This window comes from Chroicocephalus ridibundus, chromosome 12 (assembly GCF_963924245.1).
Source record: "Chroicocephalus ridibundus chromosome 12, bChrRid1.1, whole genome shotgun sequence".
Classification (NCBI taxonomy): Eukaryota; Metazoa; Chordata; class Aves; order Charadriiformes; family Laridae; genus Chroicocephalus; species Chroicocephalus ridibundus.
In genome coordinates, this window is record NC_086295.1 from 3,640,521 (window position 1) to 3,665,519 (window position 24,999).

The 24,999-nt window shown below is 49.4% G+C and overlaps 1 protein-coding gene across 3 annotated transcripts; it reads left to right on the plus strand.

The window, feature by feature from the left end:
* Window positions 1-5,980: 5,980 nt before the first annotated feature.
* Window positions 5,981-24,358, plus strand: LOC134522527 (DEP domain-containing mTOR-interacting protein-like). Of its 3 annotated transcripts, XM_063350261.1 has the most exons (9): window positions 5,981-6,642; window positions 13,968-14,146; window positions 16,364-16,487; window positions 17,750-17,928; window positions 18,557-18,742; window positions 19,133-19,273; window positions 19,597-19,667; window positions 21,468-21,572; window positions 22,751-24,358. In XM_063350261.1, exons 1-9 carry the CDS (start codon window positions 5,981-5,983, stop codon window positions 22,874-22,876), a joined length of 1,773 nt encoding a protein of 590 aa, XP_063206331.1. In that variant the 3' UTR covers window positions 22,877-24,358. The 3 variants fall into 3 exon arrangements, with proteins under 3 accessions (XP_063206331.1, XP_063206332.1, XP_063206333.1); XM_063350262.1 differs by lacking the exon at window positions 17,750-17,928 and having other exon boundaries at window positions 6,017-6,642; window positions 18,585-18,742; XM_063350263.1 differs by lacking the exon at window positions 17,750-17,928 and having other exon boundaries at window positions 6,017-6,642; window positions 16,364-16,441.
* Window positions 24,359-24,999: the final 641 nt, after the last annotated feature.

Below are 24,999 nucleotides of genomic sequence, written 5' to 3' on the forward strand. Positions count from 1 at the left end.
GGGGTGGGTTTTGGTTTTTTTTTTTTTTTTTTTTCAGGCTAAAGTTCTGTTCTTTGTCGTTACGCAGAACCACGACTGAGCTGTAATGGTTTAAAACTTTAATTTGCTCTTTTGAAGCCAGCCAGATTATTTTGACTTACATTTAATTGCTTGGGGTTAGCAGTCCTTTTTTTCTGTGGAAAGAAGCAATATGTATTGCTCTGACATCCAAATTTATTTTCTGGAGCAAAATGAAGGACTCTCAATGACGTGAGAGCTGCAGCTTAGGTTTATAAGTGGCTAATGAGAAATTGCTGAATAACGTGCTCATTTTCTGCCACCAGAAGGTAATAAATCTTCCCAAACTTCTCAGGCTCTAAGAACGCTGCTCGTTATCAGCTTCCAACACAGAAACGAAGGAGTCTCCATGGTGCCCCACGCTTCCCTGCTGCACAGCAACCTCCAGGCTGGCTTTAATGGCCACGAACCCATTCCCCTGGCTGCTGTGGGGTGAGAGATCTCCACGCGAGGCTCTCCCGGTGTTGCTGATCTGCTGTTTTAACTGTTTTTCTGTGGAGGTGTTTGCTGTGAGGTGGCCTCTGGCATTTGTTGTGGCACTGACATCAACGAGTTAAGCAGCAAATAGTCCCAGGGGTGGATTGGGAGCTTTACAGCCGAATATAAACTTATTTTCTGAAAGCAGCAGGGAGAGCCTGGCTGGGAACATTGCTGAGCTCTGCCCAGCCCCGCTGGCGGGGCTCCAGCCCAGGGGAACACACCTTGCTGGGGACCTGCAGTTGTCCCCTCGGGAAATGGTCTCTGGCAAGAACAGCTCGCTGTCAGCTGGCGTGGGGCGGCCTTTCTTGCTCAGAGGAAACGCAGGCCCTGCAAAACCAGGGATTTTATTGTGTTGATGTTGGCTGTGAAGTCTCTTTTTTTTTTTTTTTTTTTTTTTTTTTTCTTTCTTTTGCGCTAAGCTGAATCGAAAAGAAGCGATGGCCGATTGCCAGCTGCAGACTGCTGGCATCGTCTGTGCCAGCTCGGAGCAGGAAAAATCTGAATCTCAGGCTGCCGCCAGGCTCTGCCGCCCTGCGCCGAGGATTCCTGCAGCTCCCTGCTTACCTGCGGGAAATGCGGAGCCTGGGCTGCTGTGAGGAGGGCAAAATTTAGGCAAAGGACTGAGGCAAAATTTGCAGTCGCTGGCAAGGATGGCTGTGTGACAGCTCGTGGCGTCCTCTGTGCTCACTCCTGACCTGCTGCTGCAGAAAAGGAATGGTTTACAAACAGTTTTTCATCTTTTGACGACTCGTGCGTTGGTAATTTAAAACCAAACTCATCTAATTCCTTTTTCTCAGCCCTTCTTGGGAAAAAGAAGAAAAAAAACATTAAAAAAAAATAATCGGTGGGTGCTAAACCTTCCACTTGGCGTTGTAACGATGTTGGGAGGTGAAAACCAAGAGAACTGGCTGTACCCAGAAGTGCCTCTGTCTTTTCTGAACGCTTAATGAGTCGAACTGTTTACTAATCTAGAGAAACAGAGAAATTCGGCCACTCCGGATCCTCCAGAGAGGAGACCCAGGTGCAGCGGCTCTGCAGCGCTGTATGCATGCTCATCGTAGCCTTGGACTCCAAAGCCATGCTATGAATAGCAGCTTTCATCTGTAGATCTAGCTGATAACCAGTTAAGTCTAATTAATCCCTACGTGTATGGGGAGTGGGGAAGACATGTCTAGGGATATGTCAGCCCTGAAATGCTGTCACCTCCAGGATGGAGTCAACAGCAGCTCGCTTGGTGGTGGGGGAAAGGTGTTAAATCTGCGAAGGACGCTCCTGAGGTTACATCAGAAGCTGGTGCTGTGAGGATGGGGCACGGATGGCTTTGGTTTGACATCCCTTCTCTCCTGAAGTGATGAGGTGCTCTTCCCCCTAAATGCCGCTGTAAAAATTCCCCAAGGTTGTGACATTCCAACCGCTGTGCTGGTGGGGAGCAGGAGTTCCTCCAGGCCGGGATCCTTGCTCTGGTGTGGACCAATAGCAGATGCCAAGGAAAGAGGATGAGAAACGGTGAGTAACCTCCTGCTAACATATTCCTGCAGCTCCCAGCAATGAAGGCAGAAGTAAGCACCTGGATTACCATGTTTAATACCAAGCCTTGTCCCGCATGAATTTGCCTAATCCCTTTTTTTAATCGATTTACATTTTGAGGCTTACTATCCAATGGTGATCAATTGCACAATTTTAATTTTATGCTGGTGAAGGGGAAAAAAATATTCCTATAGCTTGTCTCAAGCCTCCTGACTCATTTTATGGGCTTGGCCCCTGGTCCTTGTTGGGAGAACAACTACTCCATAGTCACCTTCTCCTTAACAGGTGTAATTTTGCAGTGGTCCTCTCTCCTCTCATGAGAAGTCTCGGACCATCTGGCCACCCGTCATCCCACGGGCAGCTTCCCAAGCACGGCTCCCCCATCCCCACCAGACCTGGACATCACCGGCTGCCATGCCAGCCCTCTGCTCCCTCCACCGAGCACCCTCAGGGCCTGAGAAGGGGAGATAATCTGCTTTCAGTAGCTTCTCTTCCTTCTTTTTGTGGCTTCAGTAGAAACATTAATGTCTAATTTAAAGGGTACATTTTACAAGGTTGTTTAAGCCTTTTTTTCCTCCTATGTTTTCCATGAAAGAAGCTGGCAAGAGCTGAAGTCCTTTACCTCGTTACTATAACAGCAAAATATTCACACTTGGGCTCCGAGCTTCACTTTAAATAGTCTCTCCTTTTCCTTTTTTTTTTCTTTTTCTTTTTTCTTTTTTTTTTCCCCTTCAGGAAGTGTCATGGCTTAACCCCAGCCAGCAACTAGGAACAGGCAGCCGTTCACTCACTTCCCCCCACCCCGAGTAGGGTAGGGAGAAGAGGGAGGAAAACCCCAGAAAACTCAAACATGTGGGTTAAGATAAAGACAGTTTAGCAGAACAGTAACAGAAAATAAAATAATAATAATAATAATGGTAAAACAATATACAAAAGAAATGGTGCACTACGACTGCTCTCACCACCCGATGATCGATTCCCCAGCCCGTCCCAAGCAGGGATTGTGGATTCCCACCCCCCCAGCCAGCTCCCGGGGGGAGCGGGATGCACTGCTATGGAATACCAGCTTACTGAGCATGGCGTCTGTGGTGGGGTTTGTTCCTTCGGCCAGCTTGTCCTGTCTCTGCTCCCTCTCAGCTTCTATGGGAAGCTGAAAAAGTCCTTGACTTAATATAAACATTACTTAGCAATAACTAAACCAATATCAACATCGTTCTCATACTAAATCCAAAAGACAGCAGCTGCTAGGAAGAAAATTAACTCTATCCCTGCTGAAATGAGGAGAGGAAGACATTTGATATCCGATGAACAAAACGGCAGCAGTTTCTCCCTAGCTGAAGTGAAGAACACCAGGCCCAGAAAGAAAGCAAAGGGGGAAGCCCTGGTCTCTTGTGCTCCTCCACAGTGGGAGGACGTGGTCATGGGACCGGCCAGAGCAGCAGGAGAGTCCTCTCAACCCACGATTATGGTGGTAATGAGGTGACATTAACCTTGGACCATTCTGCTTTTAGCTCTGTGTTACCGTTTCTGCCGTCGGAAGCAGCCCTTGCCACGCGGCGCGTGCAGGAAAGCGGCTGCCTGCGGGTGCTGTGGTTTGGCAAACTCCAAAGGAGCCACGGGCTGGGAGAAAGGCCGGACTGTGTGGTGGCTCTGCGGGTCGGGTGGCCTGCGGATGATGGATGAGAGCCGGGACTTCAGCTCAGCACCCCGTGCCCCGCTGTGTGCGGGCAAGGCGCGGGAGCCTGTGCTGGGGCAGTGATGGCACGGGCAGGTTTGGGGAGCTCTCCCCGGGGCACGCATCCCCGTTCCGAGTGAAGGATGCCGTAGGGACGAGCCCTTCCTGCCCTGGGAGCAGCTTCAAGGCCCTTTTGCTGGGACTGGCACAGACCCGCCAGCATCAGCGATGTTGGACTGGACTCCAGGAGACAGCCCGAGAGCTGCTGGCCACGAGCACAAGGAGAGTCTGTTTTCCTGCATTTATGGCATGGCGTAATAGGCAGGACACGGGAGAGAGGAGGCTCCAGGAGAGCCTGGATAGAAGCAGCCTTGTTGGTGCAGCCGGTCGCTGCTGCTCTCCACGCAGCCGGGTTGCGGCAGCTGTTTGACTTGGATGGGAGCATGAGACTGGGGTTCCTTCAGCCCCAGTAGCTTCACCTCTGCCACGGCCTCATCAGCGGGGAGCCAGCCGTGATGCTGGCCAGAGGAAGCCCAGCGTGTCTCCAGCTACAGCTGTGCCTCTACCCTGCGCCGCCTGCTCCTTCCTGCTCTGCCCCCGTCTCTGCATGGGCAGAAACACCTTCTCCCACCTTCTCTCCCTCTGCTCGGACTGCGCTTTATATTTGGCCGCCTGGAGACAGGCAAGCCTTCAGCCTCCCTGAACGCTTGCAGAGGAGCACCGACATCTCTCCTGGTGTCTGGTGCCCGTCCCATCCAGGTGGGCAGTGGTACCCTCTGCGGGAAGGTCCGTGATTGCATCTTGATCAACGGAAAGGATACAGACGTGGTGGAACAACTCACGCAAATGGGTGAAAGCCTGGTGTAGGGCTCTGCTATGGGACAGAAAACCTAGAAGGTGTCATGAAGTCAACCGAGTTCGCAGCCATCCAAGCAGGGAGAAGGCAGCTGTCGGAGGGGGAGGTGACAGCACCTACGGCCCGCAGCAAAGTGATCCTGCAAACTGCACCCCGGGGAAGGAGCTGCACGGCCCGTACCCAGCCTTTGTAAAGGTGGGCACCTGCAGAACAGCACACGCAAGAGCTGGGTCTCTCCTGGGGTGGTAGGAAAATCCCTTCCTGACTCGGCAAAAATTAGCAGTTTGTCAGCGACTGGGTGTTACTGAGCTCTGCACCCCAGCCTGGACTCTGAAGAGCTCGCAAGACATTTGTCTCACCCTGTGAAATGTTTCAGCGTTCACCTCTTAGGAATCCAGGAGCTCAGCTATCACCATCTAAAAATCTTACTTCTCAGGTGACAAAAAGAAAGTGTTTCAATGATTCGCTTTTGGGAGAGAGGTCACAAAGGGTGAGGAAGACACTGGAGGCACAGACAGCCCAGGGCCAGCTCGGCCAGGGGCAGGTGGGCTGTAAGAGCTGGTCCTCCTCCGTTCTCCTGCCTTCCTACAACCGCAGGCGGTGTTTTAGGACACTGAGCTCGTTCAGGAGCACCAAGGCTGTGTGGTCCCACGTGCCGGCTCGCTGGGCAGGAGGCACACAGCTCTCCCTTTGATTTCCAACCTTGGCCCTGGCCGCTGCGGCTACGCTTCCCGAAACACCAACCTGAGCTTGTTTGGCTTAGCGATGTTATGGTGCAGGGGGAAGGTCAGCCTGGAAGGGTCTGCTTGGGCTGACAGGGATACGGGCTAACTAGCTCCTCACTGATGAACTGCTGCTGAAGATGATCTAACTAAAGACAGCGTTTAGTTTACTGGTACTTTATGAGGCTGCAAATTGAAGCAGATTCTCCTTAGCTGATAGAATTTCCTCCCCTTCCCTCAACCTCATCTCCCCCACACTCTCTTTTGGTAGGTTTCCTCCCTCTTTTGTGTTTCGGAGGTCTGGTCCTTTATGCCAGCCAGTATTTTGCACTCCTACTTTAACTAATGGAAATATAATTGCACACGCATCTGCTGGTAATGATGGATGGTAGTTAACCATCTCCACATCCCAGATCCTCCACCTATTTCTTTGCTGAGCGCCATCTCTTTCAGGTCAGCTCTGGCCTGTGGAAAATATCCCAATAGTGGAAATGAGCGGTAGGAGCTGAGGCAGGTATCGGCGCCTGGAGGCAGGTTTTAAAGGCTGTCACCAGTAGCACCATACAAACAGCTTGGCACCAGCGGAGTCCCAGACTCGTCGGTGCCAGCTCTTGCTAATTACAGCCTGTGCTTCTTTGTCCAACCTCTGTGACGGCAGCTGCAATGAAGAAGGGCTCAAGCTGCTCTGAGCCCACTTTTAGCAAGTGTTGGCCACGGCGTTGGATGCAGCCTGCTCTGGGGAGAGGTGGAAAGCCCTTAGGGAAGAGGCTGGGAGCGAGCCACATGGCTTGCACTGGGGAATGGCACGTCTTGAACCCTTCACAGGAAAGTTACAGCATAAGGACGGACTTGCTTTGTCCATCTTACCAAACCACGCATCCGACAGCTTGTGTATGGCCTGACCCTGCTGGACTCATCTACGCAGAGTGTGCGGAAAGGATGCTGTCCCCAGCCTGCCACCTTCCCGGCTCTCAGCGGAAGCCTTGCTGGAGCCGAGCGGGTGAGAAACCAGCAGAGCCAGCATCGGATTGCAGCAGGCTCCTCCTCCAGAGAGGGAAGGAGAGGCGGCGAGCCGGAGCCAGCAACTCCAGGCTGCCTACCTGCACCTCGCCAGCCGGGCTGGGGACCGCGCCGGGGGCCAGCATCTTCCCAGCCTGCATCCCATGGGATGTGCGGGGCCCCCGGTGCTCCCTGCTGCCCCGGGAGCATCTCCCCGCTGCCGCCCGCATCCAGCCCGGCATGGAGAGCCTGAGCAGCAGCCTGAAGAAGAAAGCCACGGAGCAGCACTACAGGGCAGAGGTGATGATCGCTGGAGAGCAGCTGAGGTAGGAGGGGATGGGGCCCTCCTCCTGGCTGTACCCGGGGGCTCTGGGCTCTACCCCGTCAGCAGGAGGCTCAAAGCTTTCTCCTTAGCAAGTGCTTTCCCCCCAGGTGCTGATGTCTCCCCTCCCCAGTATCTCCTGGTCCTTCCTTCACCCACCAAACCGGTGGTGAAGCAGGTCCTTTCCCGTGTTACCTTGTCCTGCTGCTCCTCTCTGGGCATCTCCTGCCCTCTGCCTCCGGGTGCCAGGGGCAGGGGCCTGGCAGGTGGCTTTAGATGGCAAAGGGATTTTTAAATCCCTTTGCATCCTCCTCTAAACCCAGAGCCTGATGTGGTGGCACTGAGCAGCCTCCCCAGGGTCCCTGGTCCCTGGGGGCAGCACCGCCTCCGGTGGCATTGGGACTTTTGGGGGTGATTTGGGAGGTCATCCCATGGGTGCCATGCACCTGGATTGTTTCGCACAGCAACACGTAGGGTCTTCCCTCTCTTGAAAGTCACTTTTGGGAACTCCAGCTGGTTTGTCGTCCCAGTTCTTCAGCAACTTCTGAGATTTTTTTTTTTTTTTCCTCATGAAGGCAGAAATACGTTCTCCTATGCAAGAAAACCTGTGTGCCTGAGAAAAGGTGTTCTTTGTGTGCCTGAGGTCAGACTCCCTCCCCCCACACCCCCTCCCCCTTGCTTCTAAGCATGCAATATTTGTCTCTTGAGCAGAGTTTGCTTGTGTGTATCTGGAGCCGTTCTCTTTGTTTAGTTTTGAAATGTGGGTGGAAAATAGGAAATATACCCTTGAGTAATGCAAAGAGCCCAGAGCCCAAGTCTGCTAACATCAGATTCCTAAAATTAGCTCTGTGTCGCTATGTTGCCCATTCTCAGTGAGTCATGTTAGCTTTAGCTTTATTATTTGTACTGTATCAAGGACTGATAACTTCCAGCTAAGGGTTAGGGCCACATCTTGAAAAGACAGGCAGTGGCCAAAGCGGCTGGATTTTAAATACGTAGTGATGGTTAGCCACATTCCCCGCCGATTGTCTTTCACTAATATTACCGTCCTAGCTCCAGAAATGAAATCTTTTCCTTAGGTAGTGACGGGCAGAGCTGCTGTTGGGGGGGGAGGCTGCGTTAACCTTTCTGCCTTCGCAGTGTTCGCAGCCCACGTTGTGAGCGAGGCTTTGGAAAGGAGCTGAACGCTCTTACAGGCAAAAGCAGCAGCTGACCCGAATGACTTGCCTTTCAATAACTCAAGGCAAGAGATGTAAAGTCATGACTTTTTCCATCCCGCGGGCAGGGCAGGCTTATTCATATTTATATTTCCAGTATTTTACTCATGTGGAGTGACTGAGGTTTAAAGTAGCCTGGGCCAAAGGAGGGGGAAAGGTGTTCGGAAAGAAAATACAATAATGGAGCCATGTGTTAAAGCTGTGATCAGTGCCCGAGCAAGGGGAATGATGTGTCTTCCTCACGCCTTTGGCAGGACAGGAGCGTGTCAGATCCTGGAGCGTCTGGCGATTGTGACTGCAAGGAGGAGAAGGGGATACAATAAATGTGTTTGTGAACAGAGCTCTTCTACTATAGTGTGTGCTACCTCTTATAAGAGAGGTAAAGGCATAGTACAAGTGTTGCACACTTCGGAAAACAAATAACACCAAGTCATTTTTTCATCCCAACATTTGTCTGTAATCTTCACTCCTTGTTGTCAGTGTGAATGTACCCTGAGCCTTTAAAAAGGATGCCGAAAGCCTGAAGGGAGAAAAGGTTTGTGCAGGGAGGGAATATCTTTCCATTAGTGCGACAGGGATAAAGTTGAATAGAAAACCCAAAATGTATGTAGTTTCTGGGGCACCCATTTTTTTATATTTTTTTTTTTTCTCCTGCACTCCCCCAGTGGCTGCAGTGCCTTGGAGTTTCCTGGTTAGGGAGCTCCCAAAATCTGAGAGTTTTCAGTCCAAGCCCATCGCAGCAGGTTGCAATCTTGAACTGCTTGTTCCTCTTCAGTTTGCTACCCCAGGGTGAACCTGATGCAGGTTGTCTCTGCTGGAAGGAGTGACAGGAGGGGTGGGAAGCACGTAGGAGTGGAGAGAGGAGGTGAGAGCTCTCCCCTCGGAGGCTGGCGTACGCTAAAGCCGGGATGCTGGGGGACACGTGCTGTTTTGCCAACGCTGCAGCGCAGGGAGCGACCCGATCTGCCTTTGGGCAGCCTTGACTGCTTTGTGCCCCCGACCTGCTCTTGAAAAGCTCGAGCTCTTTGCTGCGTGGAGAAGAGCGGGTGGATTTCATCCGGCACGACTGCTCTCCTCTTCGGCGGTGTTTTGTGGGCGTTGGGTCTAAAGGCCACGGAAGGACCCCAGTGCTCACAGTGATGGAGAGGTGGGTCCTTCTGCTGCTGGCTTGGCACAGAGCAGTCGCATCCTTCTGCTTTGGTCTGGGCAGGAGCCTGTTCCCAGTGCAGAAAGACCAGGAGGAGCTGCTGGCAGCACGGGGTGTAAAACCCGGGGAGGAGGGTGAAGAGATGGACACCAACCCGTGGCTGGGCTCCTCCTTCCCCTGCAGCTCCTCTGGCTGGAAGGAGACTTGAGGGATGCAGAGCACGCTGAGTGCTCGAGTCTCTCTCTTGTATTTTGGGGATCTTGCAGCCTGGCGGGTAAGGAGTTAGTGATACGAATCTCCCCGGGACCTGACCGTCCAATAAGTAGCGATGGGGAAACTGAGGCAGAGAGGATGAATGACGTCTCAGGCAATGGCAGATGGGGCAGAGACAAATGTCCACATCGTTCTCCCCTGCTTTTCCCCAGGTAAGGAGTAAAGCAGCATGTAAAGGAGCCTTGTGCTCTGCCCTGACTCTGTGAACAGCAAATAATGCTGTTGTATCTACATGAAATCTCAAACATTTGTTTTTCCCCTGTTCTCTGCTTCCTGCCCTGCCCCCCCACTATTGTATTTAATCAAACAAACCTTTGCTCCATCTTTACAGTTCTTTGGCTTCCCAGCAAGTTTGCAAATCCCTCCGAGTTTGCTTTGGCCGGAGGGATGAGTCTGTTCAGTGTCAGGATGCGCTTCCCAGCCAGAAATAGCTGCACAGGCGAGGGGTGAGGGAATGCGTCGTGGGGTTGGCTGGGAACAGCACAGATCCTAAAGGAATCGAGGGGAGAGCGGCCGCTGTGCTTTGGGCTGTCCGTCTGCCAGGGTCCCTTCGCTTCCACGGGGATGCTGCCTTCTAGTCCGTGGAAGGGGAAGAGGAGTTTTGGGTCTTGAGTCCCTCCCCATGAAAAAGATGAAGATAATAATTTCCGCCGCTGTTGTGGTCTTAGGTGTGAGAAGGCGGCTGTCTCAGGCTCCATCCTCACATCTGCTGTCACTCTTTTTGTTTCAGACATATAAACTTGCATGAAAGTCACACTACTGGGCGTTGTGTGCTCCTGGGTGGCTTTTTGTAAAAGAAGACCAATTAGTCATTTCTAATTGCAACAAATGGCTTATCTGCACAGAGATATCCTGGGACAGCTACTGCACTTTGAATTCACACCCTGCTGTAATCTGAGTTTCTCAAGTATAGGCAAGCCCTTGTACAATCTCTTCTGGATATTCCTCATGGTCAAGTGAACCACCTGTTGTCTGATAGCTCCGTTAAGCTGCATTAATCACTCTGAAATGTGAAATATACTCGCTAAATTTATGTCTTGGGCAGAAAAAGTGAGAGGAGAAGGAATAGAATCACGGAATGGTTAGAGTTGGAAGAGACCTTAAAGCCCACCCAGTGCCACCCCCTGCCCTGGGCAGGGACACCTCCCACCAGCCCAGGTTGCTCCAAGCCCCGTCCAACCTGGCCTTGAACCCCTCCAGGGATGGGGCAGCCACAGCTTCTCTGGGCAACCTGGGCCAGGGGCTCACCCCCCTCCCAGCAAAGAATTTCTTCACAATATCTCATCTCAGTCTCCCCTCCTTCAGTTGCTGCTTTTTACTAAGCACTTACTTAGTTGTTTCTTTGTTGAGGGTTGTGGGATTTTTGGTGTTGTTTTGTTTTGTTTGTTTGCTTTTTTTCCTTTTTCCTTTTCTATAAAGATAGGAACGGAAAAGATCCTTTGGGTGACGCATCTCTCCAGGGCCATTAGTTTGTACGTAACTGCTGTGGGAATGTGGACCGAAGTTAATATCCTTGAAAGATCCACCTTGGCATTTGAGATGCTCGAGGTCTGTTCCCGTGGGTAGGAGGTGATGGAGAAAGTCCCAGGGAGACGTTCCCTCTCCCTGCAGGCACGTGTGAGTTCTTGGTGCGGAATAGCTATCGCTTTAGGGATTGCTCTGCCTGTGCAACTACGCTACAGCAGAAGTAGCAAGTTTTCCAATACAAGAAAGCCCTTTGCTTCAGAAATTCTCTGATCTGAAATTATGTGAAGTGTGAACACAGCAGCAGTCAAGAGAGGAGCTGCTGGGTGGCTCTCCAGCTGGGACACCCGCAACGCCGCTGGGAAAACGCTGGCCTGCCAGAGGAGCAGGGAAGTCCTGCTTGTAACAGCTGAAGCGACTTGAACTCTTGATTCCCTAGAGGGTTTGTGTTCCGGTTTTTCTTTTTTTTTTTTTTTTTTCCCCTTTTCTGTTTACACTGCTGTGGATCTCCCTTTCAACAAGGTTACGCAGGATGAATAATGAATGATGTCTTTGTGGTGACCTTGACAAAGAAACAATTTGGTTACCCAGTGCAGCCTGCCCAAAGCAAACGCGTGTGAAAGCAGCGCTCCGACTGCCGAGCGAGGAGTATTTCATAAGAGTCAATTCTCCTGTTCCAGCAAGCATTTTATCCCTGCGTTATTCTGCCTTTTTTTTTTTTTTTTTTTTCCCTTTTGAGGAAGTAATCTGTACATGGGGTAGGTTTTGGCATCTAGAAAACTCATAATATTGCATTACACATCCTTCTTTGGAATATTTTTTTTTTATCCAGGTGCGTGATTATAAACCGCTCATGGTTTCACTGGCTTTGTTTTTGCAACATCCTACACGGACTGGTTGGTAGAGGGTGTCAGCGGAGCTGGTCGAAGATGCAGTTGCTGTTACGTCCTTCTGTGTCTGAAGGACAGGATTTGGCTCCTCTTAGTTGATGGGAAACAGTAAACAAGAGGAAAGTGAAAAGCCCACAAGGACACTCGAGCTCTGCATCTTCCGCTGCCCTGGGTCTGCGGGCAAGGGGGCAAAATTATCACAAACTTAGAACAGCCCAAGAACGTCCATGGTGCTGCTCCAGAGGTGCTTAAATGCCACTTAATTCCTACCCTCGCAATTGTTCCCAATACAATAGTTTCAGAATAAATTTTATTATTATTTTTTTTTTAATCCTAGGTTTTAGCAGTATTGTTTGCCGAAAAATCTTTTTTCCTTTTCTTTCCTTTCCCCGCGAGATTTGCGCGTTTTCTGCAGTATTCTGAAACAGGATAAAATAAGACCTAGAGGGTAAATAGTATTTTCCCAACCAGTTTCTATTCAGGCCTTGTGTGATTATGGTCTATGTGTTACTGGGGGTAAAAATATATGTGTGTGTGTGTGTGTATATATATATATAGTCTTTATGGACTCCTGCAAACCCTTGATAGCAATAGAGTACTCTTGGTTAAACATTTCTTATCTCTACCAACCATGCCTCTAAAGTGGCGTCCCACTAGCTGATTACTAAGGAAAGAAAGGATATTAAAAATGAGTGTTTGTCTTCTCCCATAGCAGAGGGATGTCGGGGTGGGGAGTCTCTCTGCAGCCGCTGCTCTCTGGGTCTGATTGCATTTTGACAACGGGCCGTGAAATAAAGGGAAAAGCTACAAACTCTAAAAATAGCAGGCAGCTGTCTGTTGTAGGGTAGACCGTTCCGTTCGGGTAAAATCCCTATGTGGAATGATTCCTGGTCACTTGTGGGAATGAATCTTCCAGGTAAAGAGAGTAAAATACTGAATATAGGCTTCAGTATTTGAGGGAGGCCAGCCAAAGGCAAGACCAGGAGCTGGTTCTGCATGAATCCTTGGGTTAGGTTTTTAGTTACCTGGAAGATCTGAAAATACATTGGGTTATTTTGACTCGTATTAGCCTGAGCATTAATTACATCAATCAATTACTAAATCATCATTCAACAAAAGTTTCTTCTGTTAAGACTTTTAAGACCCTGGTATTTGTAAATCCTACAATAGAGGATAATCCGTTATTATCCGATAGATTTTTAGGATATTTAAAACTTCTCGTAGGGTGCCTGGAACTGTTGTCCAACGTGATGTGGTGCACACATAACTTCTTCAAAAAGAACAGAAGAACGTGAGGCATTAAATAACGAAAGGCTGCAGTGATTAATACCTTTGTAAAATATACTGGCCTGGGGCAAAACTGTGAATTGAAATGAATAATTTGAAACCAGCAACATCCTGGAGTTACAAAGGAGATATTAATTAAACATCTCCCCTCTGAGTCTGCTGCCTGCACCGGGCATTTTCCAGGGTTAGTATTTTGGGAACAGTCATGACTACAGGGCAAAAGCTTGGCTCCTGGACAGAAATCCTGCCAAGCTGTGGGTTGGCTTTGGCTTGAACACATAAGGTCTCTGTGCCTTGTGGCTTGCTTCGGTTGCTAAGGTCCTTTTAAAAGTCAAAGCCATACTCACCTGAGTAACCTTCACTCATATATATCTTTCCATTGAAGTCACAGACTAGCCATAACCTCAGGGTTTTCAGCATAGGACGCTTGTTATTCTGGTAAACTCTGTCCCAGTCTATCCCAGCTCGAATCAGAAAGTGTCCGGACTGTTGTCCACTCTTGCTGTGGATTAGTGGTCCGTGGATTAGCAGATTGCGCACGAGATCCACCTGGCACTCATCTCTTAGACACACGCAGCAGAAACGAGTGCTCCCGTTACTGCTCCCACCCTGGGCTATGACTGAGACTTTGTCCTGGGGGCAGCTACGTTCCTGCTTTCGTGGTTATGGGGAAGGAGAACTAGACACAGAATTGTGCCAAGATGACAAATGTATGTACTATTATTTTATTTTTTTTCGGTGTTTTGGCCCTTCTTCACAAGCTTCAGTTAGCTGCTGTGTATTTTTTAGAGGCGTATTTAGAATAAAAAGACAGGTATGGCTTGGACTAAGCCTGGTGCAGGAGGAGAGAAGGGGATGTCGAAGGGGGCTCCTTAGGATCAACTGATGCAGCCTTGCAAAGCCAAGAGGGGTGGTTGAGTTTATAAGTCGCTGGGTGCTGGCCAGAAGTCCCAAATCATCAGTGGTTTCCCCAGGCTGGGCAGCCGCTGGGCTATTCGACCCAAATTCCCCTGTAGCACTAGCTACGCTCAATGGCCATCTTTCTCTCTAGGCTTCGCCTCCACGATGGGAAGCTCATTAAGGACAGACGCTACCACCTCCGAACATACCCAAACTGCTTCGTGGCAAAGGAGCTCACCGACTGGCTGATCGACCACAAAGAAGCGCCGGACCGAGAGACGGGCATCCGCCTCATGCAGAAGCTGATGGACCACTACATCATCCATCACGGTGGGTGGGTTTCTCTGCTACCCGCTGAGTCTCCCTGGGGAGGTGGCTGTGTATCTAGTCACCGTGTGATGACAACCAGATGTCAACCATACCAAATCCAGCCCTCTCGTCCCCCCTCTTCTCTAGGGTCCAGAAATAGCTGCCTTGGACCACTGCGATGCAAACACTCTCTGTTGCCGTCTGCTACTTGCTGAGGTTAATGCCCTTTACATTAAGCTGCCTTGAATAAAAATAAACTCTGCTTTATCGCAAAAGCATAAAGCTGAAGCAGTGAGTTCTCAGTTAACCATTAACACTTAAACTTGATTATTTTTTCCATCTCTCCAGCCGTCAGTTTCAAATAAATCCATTAGTTAATTAATCCTGTGCAGCATTGGGTACCGGTGCTGTTTTGATTGCTTATTGCGGCCGCGTCCCTCCTGTTTCTGTGAGAATTCCTGGCAGGATGCAGACATTGACTTTCCAACTTGCCTTATGACCACTAATTTTTGTTAGTCCTACGGAAACGGGGCTGCCGGCAAACCGCAGCACTGCGCTAAGTGCTTTGCAATCGGCTGTCTAAACTGTTTGCCCTCTTCTCCGCTGGGATCCAGCAGATGGTAATTATCTCCTGAAGATCATTGTCTGTGCTGCCTCTTAATGGCCTGATGTGGTTTGAGCTGTTATTCTATTACTTGCTGGAAACACGTTGAAATTGGTCGTCAAATAGCAAAAATGCTTTGGTTTTCTATGGGCGCGCTCCTGTAAGGTTTTATGTTCAATTCCCGATTGCAACGGCATCTGAATCGTTGCTCCTTGGAGCTGTCGAGATGCAAACTGTCACCTCTTAAGACAACCTTCTTGACCTGCCTTCTTGCTTCATGAGCCATGGGCTTTAGCCTCCTGGTTTCCCACCAAGAGAACGGCTCAGGAGGAATGATGAACTCCAGGTAATCTGACAGTTTTTAGTATTTTAGCCTTCACCAGAAGGGGAATGAAGTTTTGCCAGTCTGCTCAGAAGAATGAAAAAGTCTTGAAATTTCCACAAGAAATATCTTACGTCTTTTGAATTTCACTCTAGTGGATTATGTTATTGGAGTGAGGAAATCTTTGTGGTGGTTTTTTTTTCCCCTTTGACTATTTTTCTTCGTTTTCTGGGCATATTCTTTACTCTGTTTTTTTTTTTTTTTCCCTGTTTGTTTGTTTTGTTTTCTTTTTACGGCTGAATTTTCTCCTTGCCTTCAGATGGATGGAGCTGAAGAAAGGCAGGCTGACTGATTTAAGAGCTGGATTGTGATTTTTTTTTTTGGGCTGATTTTTTTTTTTTTTTTTATTTTGACTTGTAGTCTAGGAATCTCTTACAGGCAAGTTTATTTCAAAGCCGTATCCCAAATATTTACCTCCTAAATGTTGCAACCACTGAAGAGCCATGCATTTACAGACCGTGTGTTCATCCCCAAGATGAAACTGAGGTTTTTCATATAGATTTGATTATTCCAGTAGTATGAACCGAGCTTTGAAGAAGAATTCCTCTCTTGAGGTTGGTTCGCCATGCGAATCATAGAATCACAGAATCTTCATGGTTGGAAAGGACCTTTGAGATCATAGAGTCCAACTGGGCAGGGTTGGCACAAAATGATGTGGAAAAGTTGGTGTCGTTGTACGTTTTAGCTTACAGGTACTTTTGACAGGGACAGAGGTGATTTTTACAGGGCTTTGGATGCAGTATGGGGTTTTTCCCTTCTGTCCTCCAGGTCTGCTTACATGTGGCAGTAGCTTTCTAAAAAAAAGATGATTGAGGCAATTTGGTTTGTTTTCTTTCAGTCTAAGCCAAAACATCAACATTTAAATTTAAAATAAAAACAAACAAAAAACCCACCACCACCACCAAAAAGAAAAAAAAAACCCAACCCAAAAAACTTCTCAGTTTGTTCTAATGAATTATTTTAGAGTCTGGATCAAAATGTAGATTCGGGCTCAAGCTTTCCCGCGGTCTCTTCAGTGGGACTGACCTCTCCCACCGGCACCCGCAGGCATTCGTAAGCACCTAATTTGGGAACCGAAGGCTCGGATGCTGGTTGCTGTGTGGTATCAAGGGCATAGAGGACGACAACCCACACAGCCCCCATGGCTTTTCACCTGGAGATAACACCCTGCTGAGGCTGTGCAGCTCTGTCTGTCCCGCAGGGACTGGCAGCCACCCCCAGCACTGACGTTCCTGCTCTCAACTCCTTTCAGTCTGCGACGAGCACTCGGACTACAAGGACGCCAAGCTGCTGTACCGCTTCCGCAAGGACGACGGGACCTTCCCGCTCAGTAAGGACGTGAAGGTGTTCATGAGAGGGCAGAGTCTGTATGAGAAGTACGTGAGTCCTTCCCCTGCAAAACAACCCTCAGCGCTGGGGCGTTGGGAGTGCGCTCTGCTGGCTGCGCTTGCTGATGATGCCCTACGGCTGGGAGCCACGGCTACAGCTGGCTTTTCTCTTCCTTCTCGGTGCCCTGTGTTGGAAAATGCTGTTTCCTGAGCCCTGTCACAGCCGCAGGACAACCGGCCTCTTTGGGGCTGGGACAGGAGCTGTACTCTGAACTCATGGATGTTTTCAAGGGCTCCAAACCAAGTGCAGGGTCTGGGATCCAGTGCAGGGACCGGTCTGCACTTTGAGCATTCCTGGGATGGACACGTCCATTGGCCATTCCCAGCACTGTCCAGGCCTCCCTGGGTGAGCTGCTTCCACCAGCACGATTAGGGGTTATGTCCCACCAGGGTCAGCAGGGTATAGGAGTTCAGGGACCTCGTGGGCCTGGATCCCCTGCACCTCGCTTAACCTATTTGCAAAAGTTGTGGTAGGAAAAACTAATTCTCAGACAGTAAAGAAAACTCCTTCCACCTCCAAGCATTTGTTTTCTTTGTGTTGATTTGTTTCTGGCTCTAAATCCGAGTCATCTTCCCAGGCACCTCTAGAGTGTCGTTTTGTTAGGCTGGGTTCAACCACAGACCACCTTCTGGACCCGTTGCCTTTAGCAGCCTCTTCACATCTTCTCCACCCTCACACCCTGGCACCCAGATTCACAAACTGGCCTTGAGGGAGAAGCCCTTCAGCCAGGCGGGCTGTGATTTGCCTGTCTCCAGGAACCTCTGGCAGAGCCGCATCCCTGGTACTTGGCTTCTGCTCGGCAGCCGTGGCCGTGGGACCGGGGAGAGCATCCAGCGCGTCTCATGGCTGAGCCCGCTGCACCCTCTCGTGGAGATACTGGATTTAGCGCTCACATACACTGCAAACTGAGTATGCGTTCACTGAAACGCACCTTCTCCATCAATTTGGACTATCTGCCATTTGTTGCACGCACTCAGTTGCTTGCTTGGCTTTCCCCTGCGGTCTTAAGCTGAGGTCGCAGCTGAACCGGTTTTGCTGAAGCTGCTTCCTCCGCTGTGATGAAGATTTCCAAAGCTGCCCGACTCCAGCTCTGCATTTCTCCCTCCCTTCCCACTGCTCCCAGGCAGCAGTGTTTTGGCTGGAATGCTTTGCCCGCTTCTCTTGGCCTTGCTTTACCCGGCTGCAGCTCCCGTGTGGGGCTGCAGGGCTGCACAGCATCACGGGGGGGCTTGTCCCACCTCTGTGCCAGGCTGGTGAGCGTGGAAGAGTCTATTCTGAAGGTGAGAGAGGAGAACTCGGTGAAATACCAGAGGACTTTCCTGGGCTGCGAGATGGTCGACTGGCTCATTCAGGAGGGAGAAGCAGAGAACCGAAAGGAAGCAGTAGAGCTGGGACGGGCGCTCCTGGAACATGGGATCATTCAGCATGGTGAGCGAGGGTCCAGCTGGAGCCAGGATGGAAAGCAAGAGAGGAGCGTAGTTGTCAAGGCTGTGCTAGGAACAAATCCCCATTCATGTCATGCAACAAGTGCTGGTCGAGCGCCCACTTGGCGATGGCAATGGGGCCTTTTAGTTCTATGTTTGGAGCCGGTGACCTTTGAAATCCGAGCAATCTTCCACCACCCACAAAGGCTTTGAGTTGAAATCTGAGCTGTTGCCCTTCAGTTCTTCAAAGCCTCCGGCCCGCAGGACTGGGATCCACCCCTGGGTTTTGAGGGCTGGGTTGTGAGGGTGTAACGTTCAGACTCGCTTGGCTGGAGATCATAACCATCTGCAGGAATCAAACTTTTGATTCAGAAGGCAGGGAGTCCTCTGGGTGTCTTGGGGCCGGGGCAGGTTAGAGGGCTGTGACTTGGTGGTGCATCCCTGGGAGGTGGCATCTCTTGGGGAGGTGGCCCTGCTGTTCCTCCTTCCCTGCAGGTTGCCTTCTCAAACAGTCAGAAAAACCGCAACAGAACACAAGGGCATTAAAAACAATTAATCTGGGTCCCTCAGTATATTTGCTACATATTTTTCGCACCCCCTCAGCCTCTCCCTCCTCCCCTGTTCTTTCCTAGTCTCCAATAGGCATCACTTCTTTGACAGCGACATCCTCTACCAATTCTGGATCAACTTTCGACGGAGGCGCCGTCTCACAGAATTACTCAATGAGAACTCTTCTCGCACCCTGTCCGAGAGCCCAGACAGCCCCTTCTGTCTTCGCAAGCTCAACCCGGACCCAGGAAACACCAGCTTTCTCTCCGGTAACTGGGGATGTATTTGTGGAGGGGTGCGAAAGCGAGGATTACATTATCGGAGTATTCCAGAGCTGAGGGTGTTGCTCCAGCAGAGCATAGGGTGTTCCTCCAGGCATTGTATGAAATGATCACCCATCCCAATGGTTTGTGGTGGATGTTGTGATGCAGTTGCGGCCTCTATCGCAGCTCCCCATCCCAGGGCAATAACTCAATTTACCATCAACTCAGCTCTTGGTCCTTCTTTGAAACTAGTTTTATTCTTTCTCAAGAAATGGCTCAAATATTGTCTTCAGCATGTGCTTACCTTTCAGATGGGGGTCAGGCTGATGGGGCAAGATTGTTATTTTAAACTGGTCTGTTCCTTCCTTGCGTAACTGTTATTTCTGCCTCTTTCAGTCCAGACCAACAAGGAGATCAAAATTGTCTCAGCGGTTCGAAGGAGCAGCATCACTTCCCTCGCTGGAAACTCCAACCCCTACTTCAGCGCCACTCCTATGCTGGTGTTCCCTCCCGTGGCCGAGTGCAACCCCAAATCAGGTCTGAGCTTCTGCCTTGCCCTGTCGGTGTGCAGGATACATCTATTCCTTCAGGGCAACTCAAGCCTCAGGTCCAAACCTGTTCACTGTCACCTTGGTGACTTGCAAGAGGAGAGGGTCAGCCTCACCTCTGAGTCTTGATTTGAAAAGTCGCGCAAGTGTTTTGAAAGCCATTGAGATGGATGCAAAGATTTCTGTTGTGCAGTTAACTGCAGCTGGTTCTAACATCTGTTCTCCAGCCCATAGCAATCCCCAGGCTGCCTCGTGAGGCACTTGCTGTACGAAACCCTTGATTCTGATAGGATCTGTCACCTTCTGCTCTAGTGTTAAAGAGACCCGTCACCAATGAAGAGCTCCTGTCCCCCGGGGCCCCCTACATCAAGAAAACGCTAACCGTAAGTGACCACAGCAAATGACATTGCCAACCCAATGGTACCAGGCTCTCTGACCGCTCTTTGATAGGCTTTCCATCCGCTGCTCTGACCCCTGTATCTTGAAACCTTGAATGCTTGTCACATCATCACAGCTCTCTCTTGGTGCGTCTCAGTGGGTCAATCTCTGCACGTATTCTTGTGGGTGAAAATGTGCATGGCCTCTGCTTTAGTTTAATGTATGTTAAGGGGTAGATCAGGAAAGAGAATGTTTCCTGGACAAGAAAACCCCCATTTATGTTTCATCCAGCTCCACACAAACTGTAGAATCTGTCAAGTCTTGTGACAGCTGAGACTTTGACACACGTCCTCTATCGCACAGTTATCACCTTTATGCACAGCTTTATGCATCTTTCAGGTTCCTACTGTCAGATATGTTGATATGATCCATCAGCATCTGATGGAGCAGCACCAGATGGGGAGCATCCGAGGGCCACTCTTGCCTTTCTTATAGTGGGCTTTTTCCATAGGCAAGATAAACGCACTGCAAAAATCTCCAGGATGCTGCAGATAAACCCGTGTTTTGGGCTTTTGGTTGTCTAATTATTTCTAAAGCTGTAGGACCGGTCAAGGCAGGGCTGGTGGGTGCTGGGTGTGAATGTTACAAGACGGTTCCTGCCCTGCGGATCCCATCGTGCTTGTTTATTTTTTGTGTAAAATTTCTCAGCGCTTTCCTGCCCACCTTTGAAAGGGGGAATCTCACAGTGGCCAGTTTAGGAAGCGAGAGGGCTGGCTTGCCGTACTGGTTTGACACAGGTGGGGTTACAGAGGAGCTGTGGATCAGGTTCCCGAATTAACTGTGCTGTAGAAATTGGTGGGAAGGAGCAAGGAAAATCAAGCTGGTGATTAGCGTGGCATGTATGAGGACATGCCGTTCATTCTCCTCCTGAATGCTCTTGCCCTGCCCTTCAACTCTGCCAGCCTGGGCCTTTCATGGCTCATTTCCTTCTGCTTAGCTGTGCAGTTGCTGTTATTTATTTATACGGGTAATGTGCAAAGTCCTTTGGGAATTCCTTTTCTCTTTTAGTCACGTCAGATGGCCACAGCATTACAGCAAACTGCTCTGACAGGCTGAGATCAGAGTGGGAAAAATTGAGTGGCTACTTCCACCCTGGAAATGCTCTCCTGTGCCAAGGAAAAGGCACCGTGTATGTGCTCTGGAAATGTTCTCAACGCGCTCTTGGTGCATGCCTTGCACTTCAACTTCATGCCGCCCGTCCTTCACTCTTCTGCACTTGCTGGCGGGCAATATTAATCAGAAAGCAGCTTTGCAGAGAGCAATTAACCTGTGGTTCTGCATCTCACTTCACAGAACTGTAGAATACCAGGTTGGAAGGGACCTCAAGGATCATCTGGTCCAACCTTTCTTGGCAAAAGCATGGTCTAGACAAGATGGTCTAGCACTCTGCCCAGCTGAATATTAAAAGTGTCAAATATTGGGGAATTCACAACTTCCCTGGGGAGATTATTCCAATGGCTGATTGTTCTCATTGTGAAAAATAGTCCTCTTGTGTGCAATGGGAATCTCCCCAGGAGTAACTTGTACACATTACCCCTTGTCTTTTCTATGTGACTGCTTGTAAAAAGGGAGTCTCCATCTTCTTTGTAGCCACCCTTTGTAGGACCACTTGGTGCACAGCCCTTTCTCTCCCACCCGTGACAGGTTAGGATCATGAGCAGAGCTCTCCGTCTCACTAGGAGCTGTTGCATCTCCTCTATCCAGTCCATACCTTGGTTTCTAAAACACCTTTCTTCTGCTTGTAGATTGTGGGGGACGCGGTGGGCTGGGGGTTTGTGGTCAGAGGAGGAAGACCCTGCCACATCCAGGCAGTCGACCCAGGAGGACCTGCTGCTGCTGCAGGGATGAAGGTACTTCTTACTCGTGGTGACTTAACAGGAGGCAGGACTTGTGTCCTGGTTGAACTTTTTGGGTTGAACACATCCTCCATGATAATCCCACCTCGCGCAGTGGAGATCAGTCCGATTGAGTTGGCGTGTGGAGCTCTGGCAGTGCTGTGAGGGGCAGGGGGAAGGATGCTCTCCGCAGGCAAAGTGCCCCATGTGTGACTGCATGGCGGCGGATTTGCCGTTTGCCAGGGCAGCACAGGGGCTGTGGGCAGCTGGACCCGAAAAAACTCTTGTCAAAATGAAGCTGTCCCTGTGGTGGACTTTGGAGCTGTCAAAATTTTTTGAGCTGCTAAAATTAAAGCAGACAATTCCCAGTACAGCTCCAGTAACTGTATATAACGCCAGCGAAGCTGGGAAGTAGCAGAGCTTTTATCCTGAATCATCTGCTCTCACAGCTACTGAGGTGTAACACATTTTGTGTTTCTCTGCTACGAACAATGTAGTTCTGCACGGAACGGTTTTCCATGTACATGGAAGCTGAATAACCTTAGACTCGTGCCTTGATTTGACTCACCCAGTGACTTCCAGTATTTCCAGTCCATGTAAAATGAGCTGAGGTCTTGAAACTCATTTTAGACCCAGGCACGTACAGGGTTTGTGTGTAGGGTTTTAGGTGTGAATGGAAGAAATGTCGAGTTTCACAATTCCCTATAAAAACCCCAGCAGCGAGGGAATAATTCTACAATCTGATATTAAGTCTAAAGTCACAGAGATATTTGAAATAATGGGATTCTTTAGAGGCGACTCCTTGTTTGCTTCAGGCGGGATTGGAAGGGGATGGATGAATTTGTTTCATTTACTCAAGAGCCCAGTTAATTTCTCTTTACCTAATCTCATTTACTACTAAATTGCTAGATGTTAATATTGTGCTTCATTTCCATCTGTGAAGTGAACCACTGCTCATAAATGAGTCTTTTTCTCTGTTAGCTCACAGTCTAAATCCCTTTGGACCCTTTTTTTATGATATAGTGATCGTAGCACAATGGTTATTAGTGTAGTTTACGGAGTGGTAATGCTTTTGGGTTTGCGGGATTTCGTAGCAAGTTATTTGCATTGCAGCCTCTGGCTCAAGTCTGTCCCGGGCAGAAGTTGCCATGAAGACGTCGGCTGAAGGTAACCTGCCCTTCCTCTCCTTGCAGGTGTGCCAGTTTGTTTTCTCAGTGAACGGAATGTACGTTTTGCACCTGGACTATCAGACCATCAGCAGCCTCATCATGACAGGACCACGAACTCTCGTGATGGAAGTCATGGAGGCCATTGAATGAGCGAAGGAGTCTCATCCCACCGCTGTTTGGAAAGGCAGGACACTCCACTAAGCAAGGATGGACTGTGGGGAGGGACCAAGCTGGACCATTCACTGTGAAATATTAGCCAGGCATTTTAATATATTTTCAAATAAATGCACTCTAATGGACAAGTCTCGGATTTTGATGTTGTTGAACAATTTGTCTCTTGAGAAGGGTCTAAGCTCTTGCAGCTCCTTTTTAATGGCAGTGAGGAGAGTTCAGCGCATCCTGAAACCAAGCTTTAGAACAAGCCATCCACCCAGGCAAGCTGCAAGGCAGGTGGTACGAGCCGGTGAGCAGCAATAAGTTTGATACCAAGCAAGTGAGTACGTCTGAGCTCCCTTGAGTTGTCTGTGCAGTCTACTGAGAACACAATGTGCTTTCCAGATGGCCTGATAAGCCGTGCCATCGACTCTGTCAAGAAAATAAGGAGATGAATACAGTGATATATGCTTCCTTGTAAAGTAGGGCTCCTGCTACTCTCTTGGCTTAGCCACGCTCATCACCAGGACTCGTTGTTCTTCCCAGCTGAGTTTCTTGAAAAGGCAAGACTTCCATGATTGCACTTTTTGTGCCTCCACACCCCAATACTGCTTAAATTCTTTAACCAGTTTCACCTCGGCATGGAGCCAGGCAGGGGTCCCGATTGTCATAGACCAACCTAGTGACGGCAGGCAGAGGTGGGAAGGAGAGACACTAAACAGTATCTGGCCAAAAGGAAATGTGTTGTCGCCTGAGTTTGACCCTGGGAGTGAGCAGAAATGAGTGAAAGCCACCAAAATCCAGCCCTCCCGGGCCCTGCTGCTCCCAGGATGACTGCATTGGCAGGCGATGAAGAATACTCATGTGCAGACTACCCTGAAAGTGAACTAAATATAGAATAACAGGTAACAACAGGAAACTGGGGAGGTTTTTTGCTTTCCAGTTCACAGAGCACCCTGCCCGTGATCAGCCTGCAATGCTGTGGTACAGCAGGACGACTTCCAGCGCTCCTGCTTAGGGCAGGTCCCTCGGTGAAGCTCTTTTGGCCACCAACCAAGGCTTTTTTAAGCCCAACTCCAAACCAAAAAAAATAGTCATTTTGATTCGTGTTAAAGTGAAAAGGGGAGCTGACTTTCCTGGAAAATCTGGTGTCAGCTGTGTATTAGGTATTGCATTACTGCTGGCTGCCTTTTTTTTTCCCTTGATATAAAGGGATATGTGCTCCCCCAGCGCTGGTGCAGAGGCCATAGGACTACTTGGAGCACAGCATTCCTGGAACGTGGTCCAAGCGAGATGTTTGCATTGATAACCCACTGGGGTCCTTCCAGCCCCTAAGTGAAACCAGACAATCCTTTAAACCATTTGTCAATATACTCACAGTTGTTGTTTCTAGCCATTCAGCGCACAAGCAAAGCAGCATCCATCTGCCTTTTTGCTTTTTAAATTCTGGTTTGTGTTTCTAGTCAGGGGAATTTTGGGTGTCTGTGGTGGCCCCACGGTTTAATCCGGAGTGTTGGGCTTGAACAAAACTCAAAACCAGAAGACCACGGCATTTTGTGGGCACCTTGGGAAAGGTAGGACAGAAAGCAACAACCTGAACATAAGCACTGGAGGAAGCTCCAGATTTTTCGGACATAAGCGGAGCATGGATTTTAGCTCTGCGTCTGAATTCCCTGAAAGTAAAGTGCAGGAGATCTGTGCTCCTTCCTTTCTCACCTCCTAGTTTTAAAGTAAACTGTAGCAAAACTGAGCAACTACTGAAATCCAGTAGGAACTGCAGAAGAGGTAATCTGTGGTATTTACATGTAGGGCAGCGACGACTCGCGCTTCACAGTCTACCAAATGCTCCATGTTCTGTCTTAACAAGATTTAAGTGATTCTTTTGGTGTTATCCTTTGACCTGTATAATGTGATGCTTTTAAATACTTACTAGGTTGTAAAGCAAAATGGCAATGAACCAGCAAATGTTTCTTTGTTCGCACAAATATTTAAAAACTATGATTTTATTTTATTTTGTTTCTATCTGACTTGACACTTTCACAGATGCCCGTCTTTCCTATAGAGCGGCAATCGCCTGTTTCTGGCAGCTCGCTCTGTTGCAGTGGGAGACTGATGCCGAG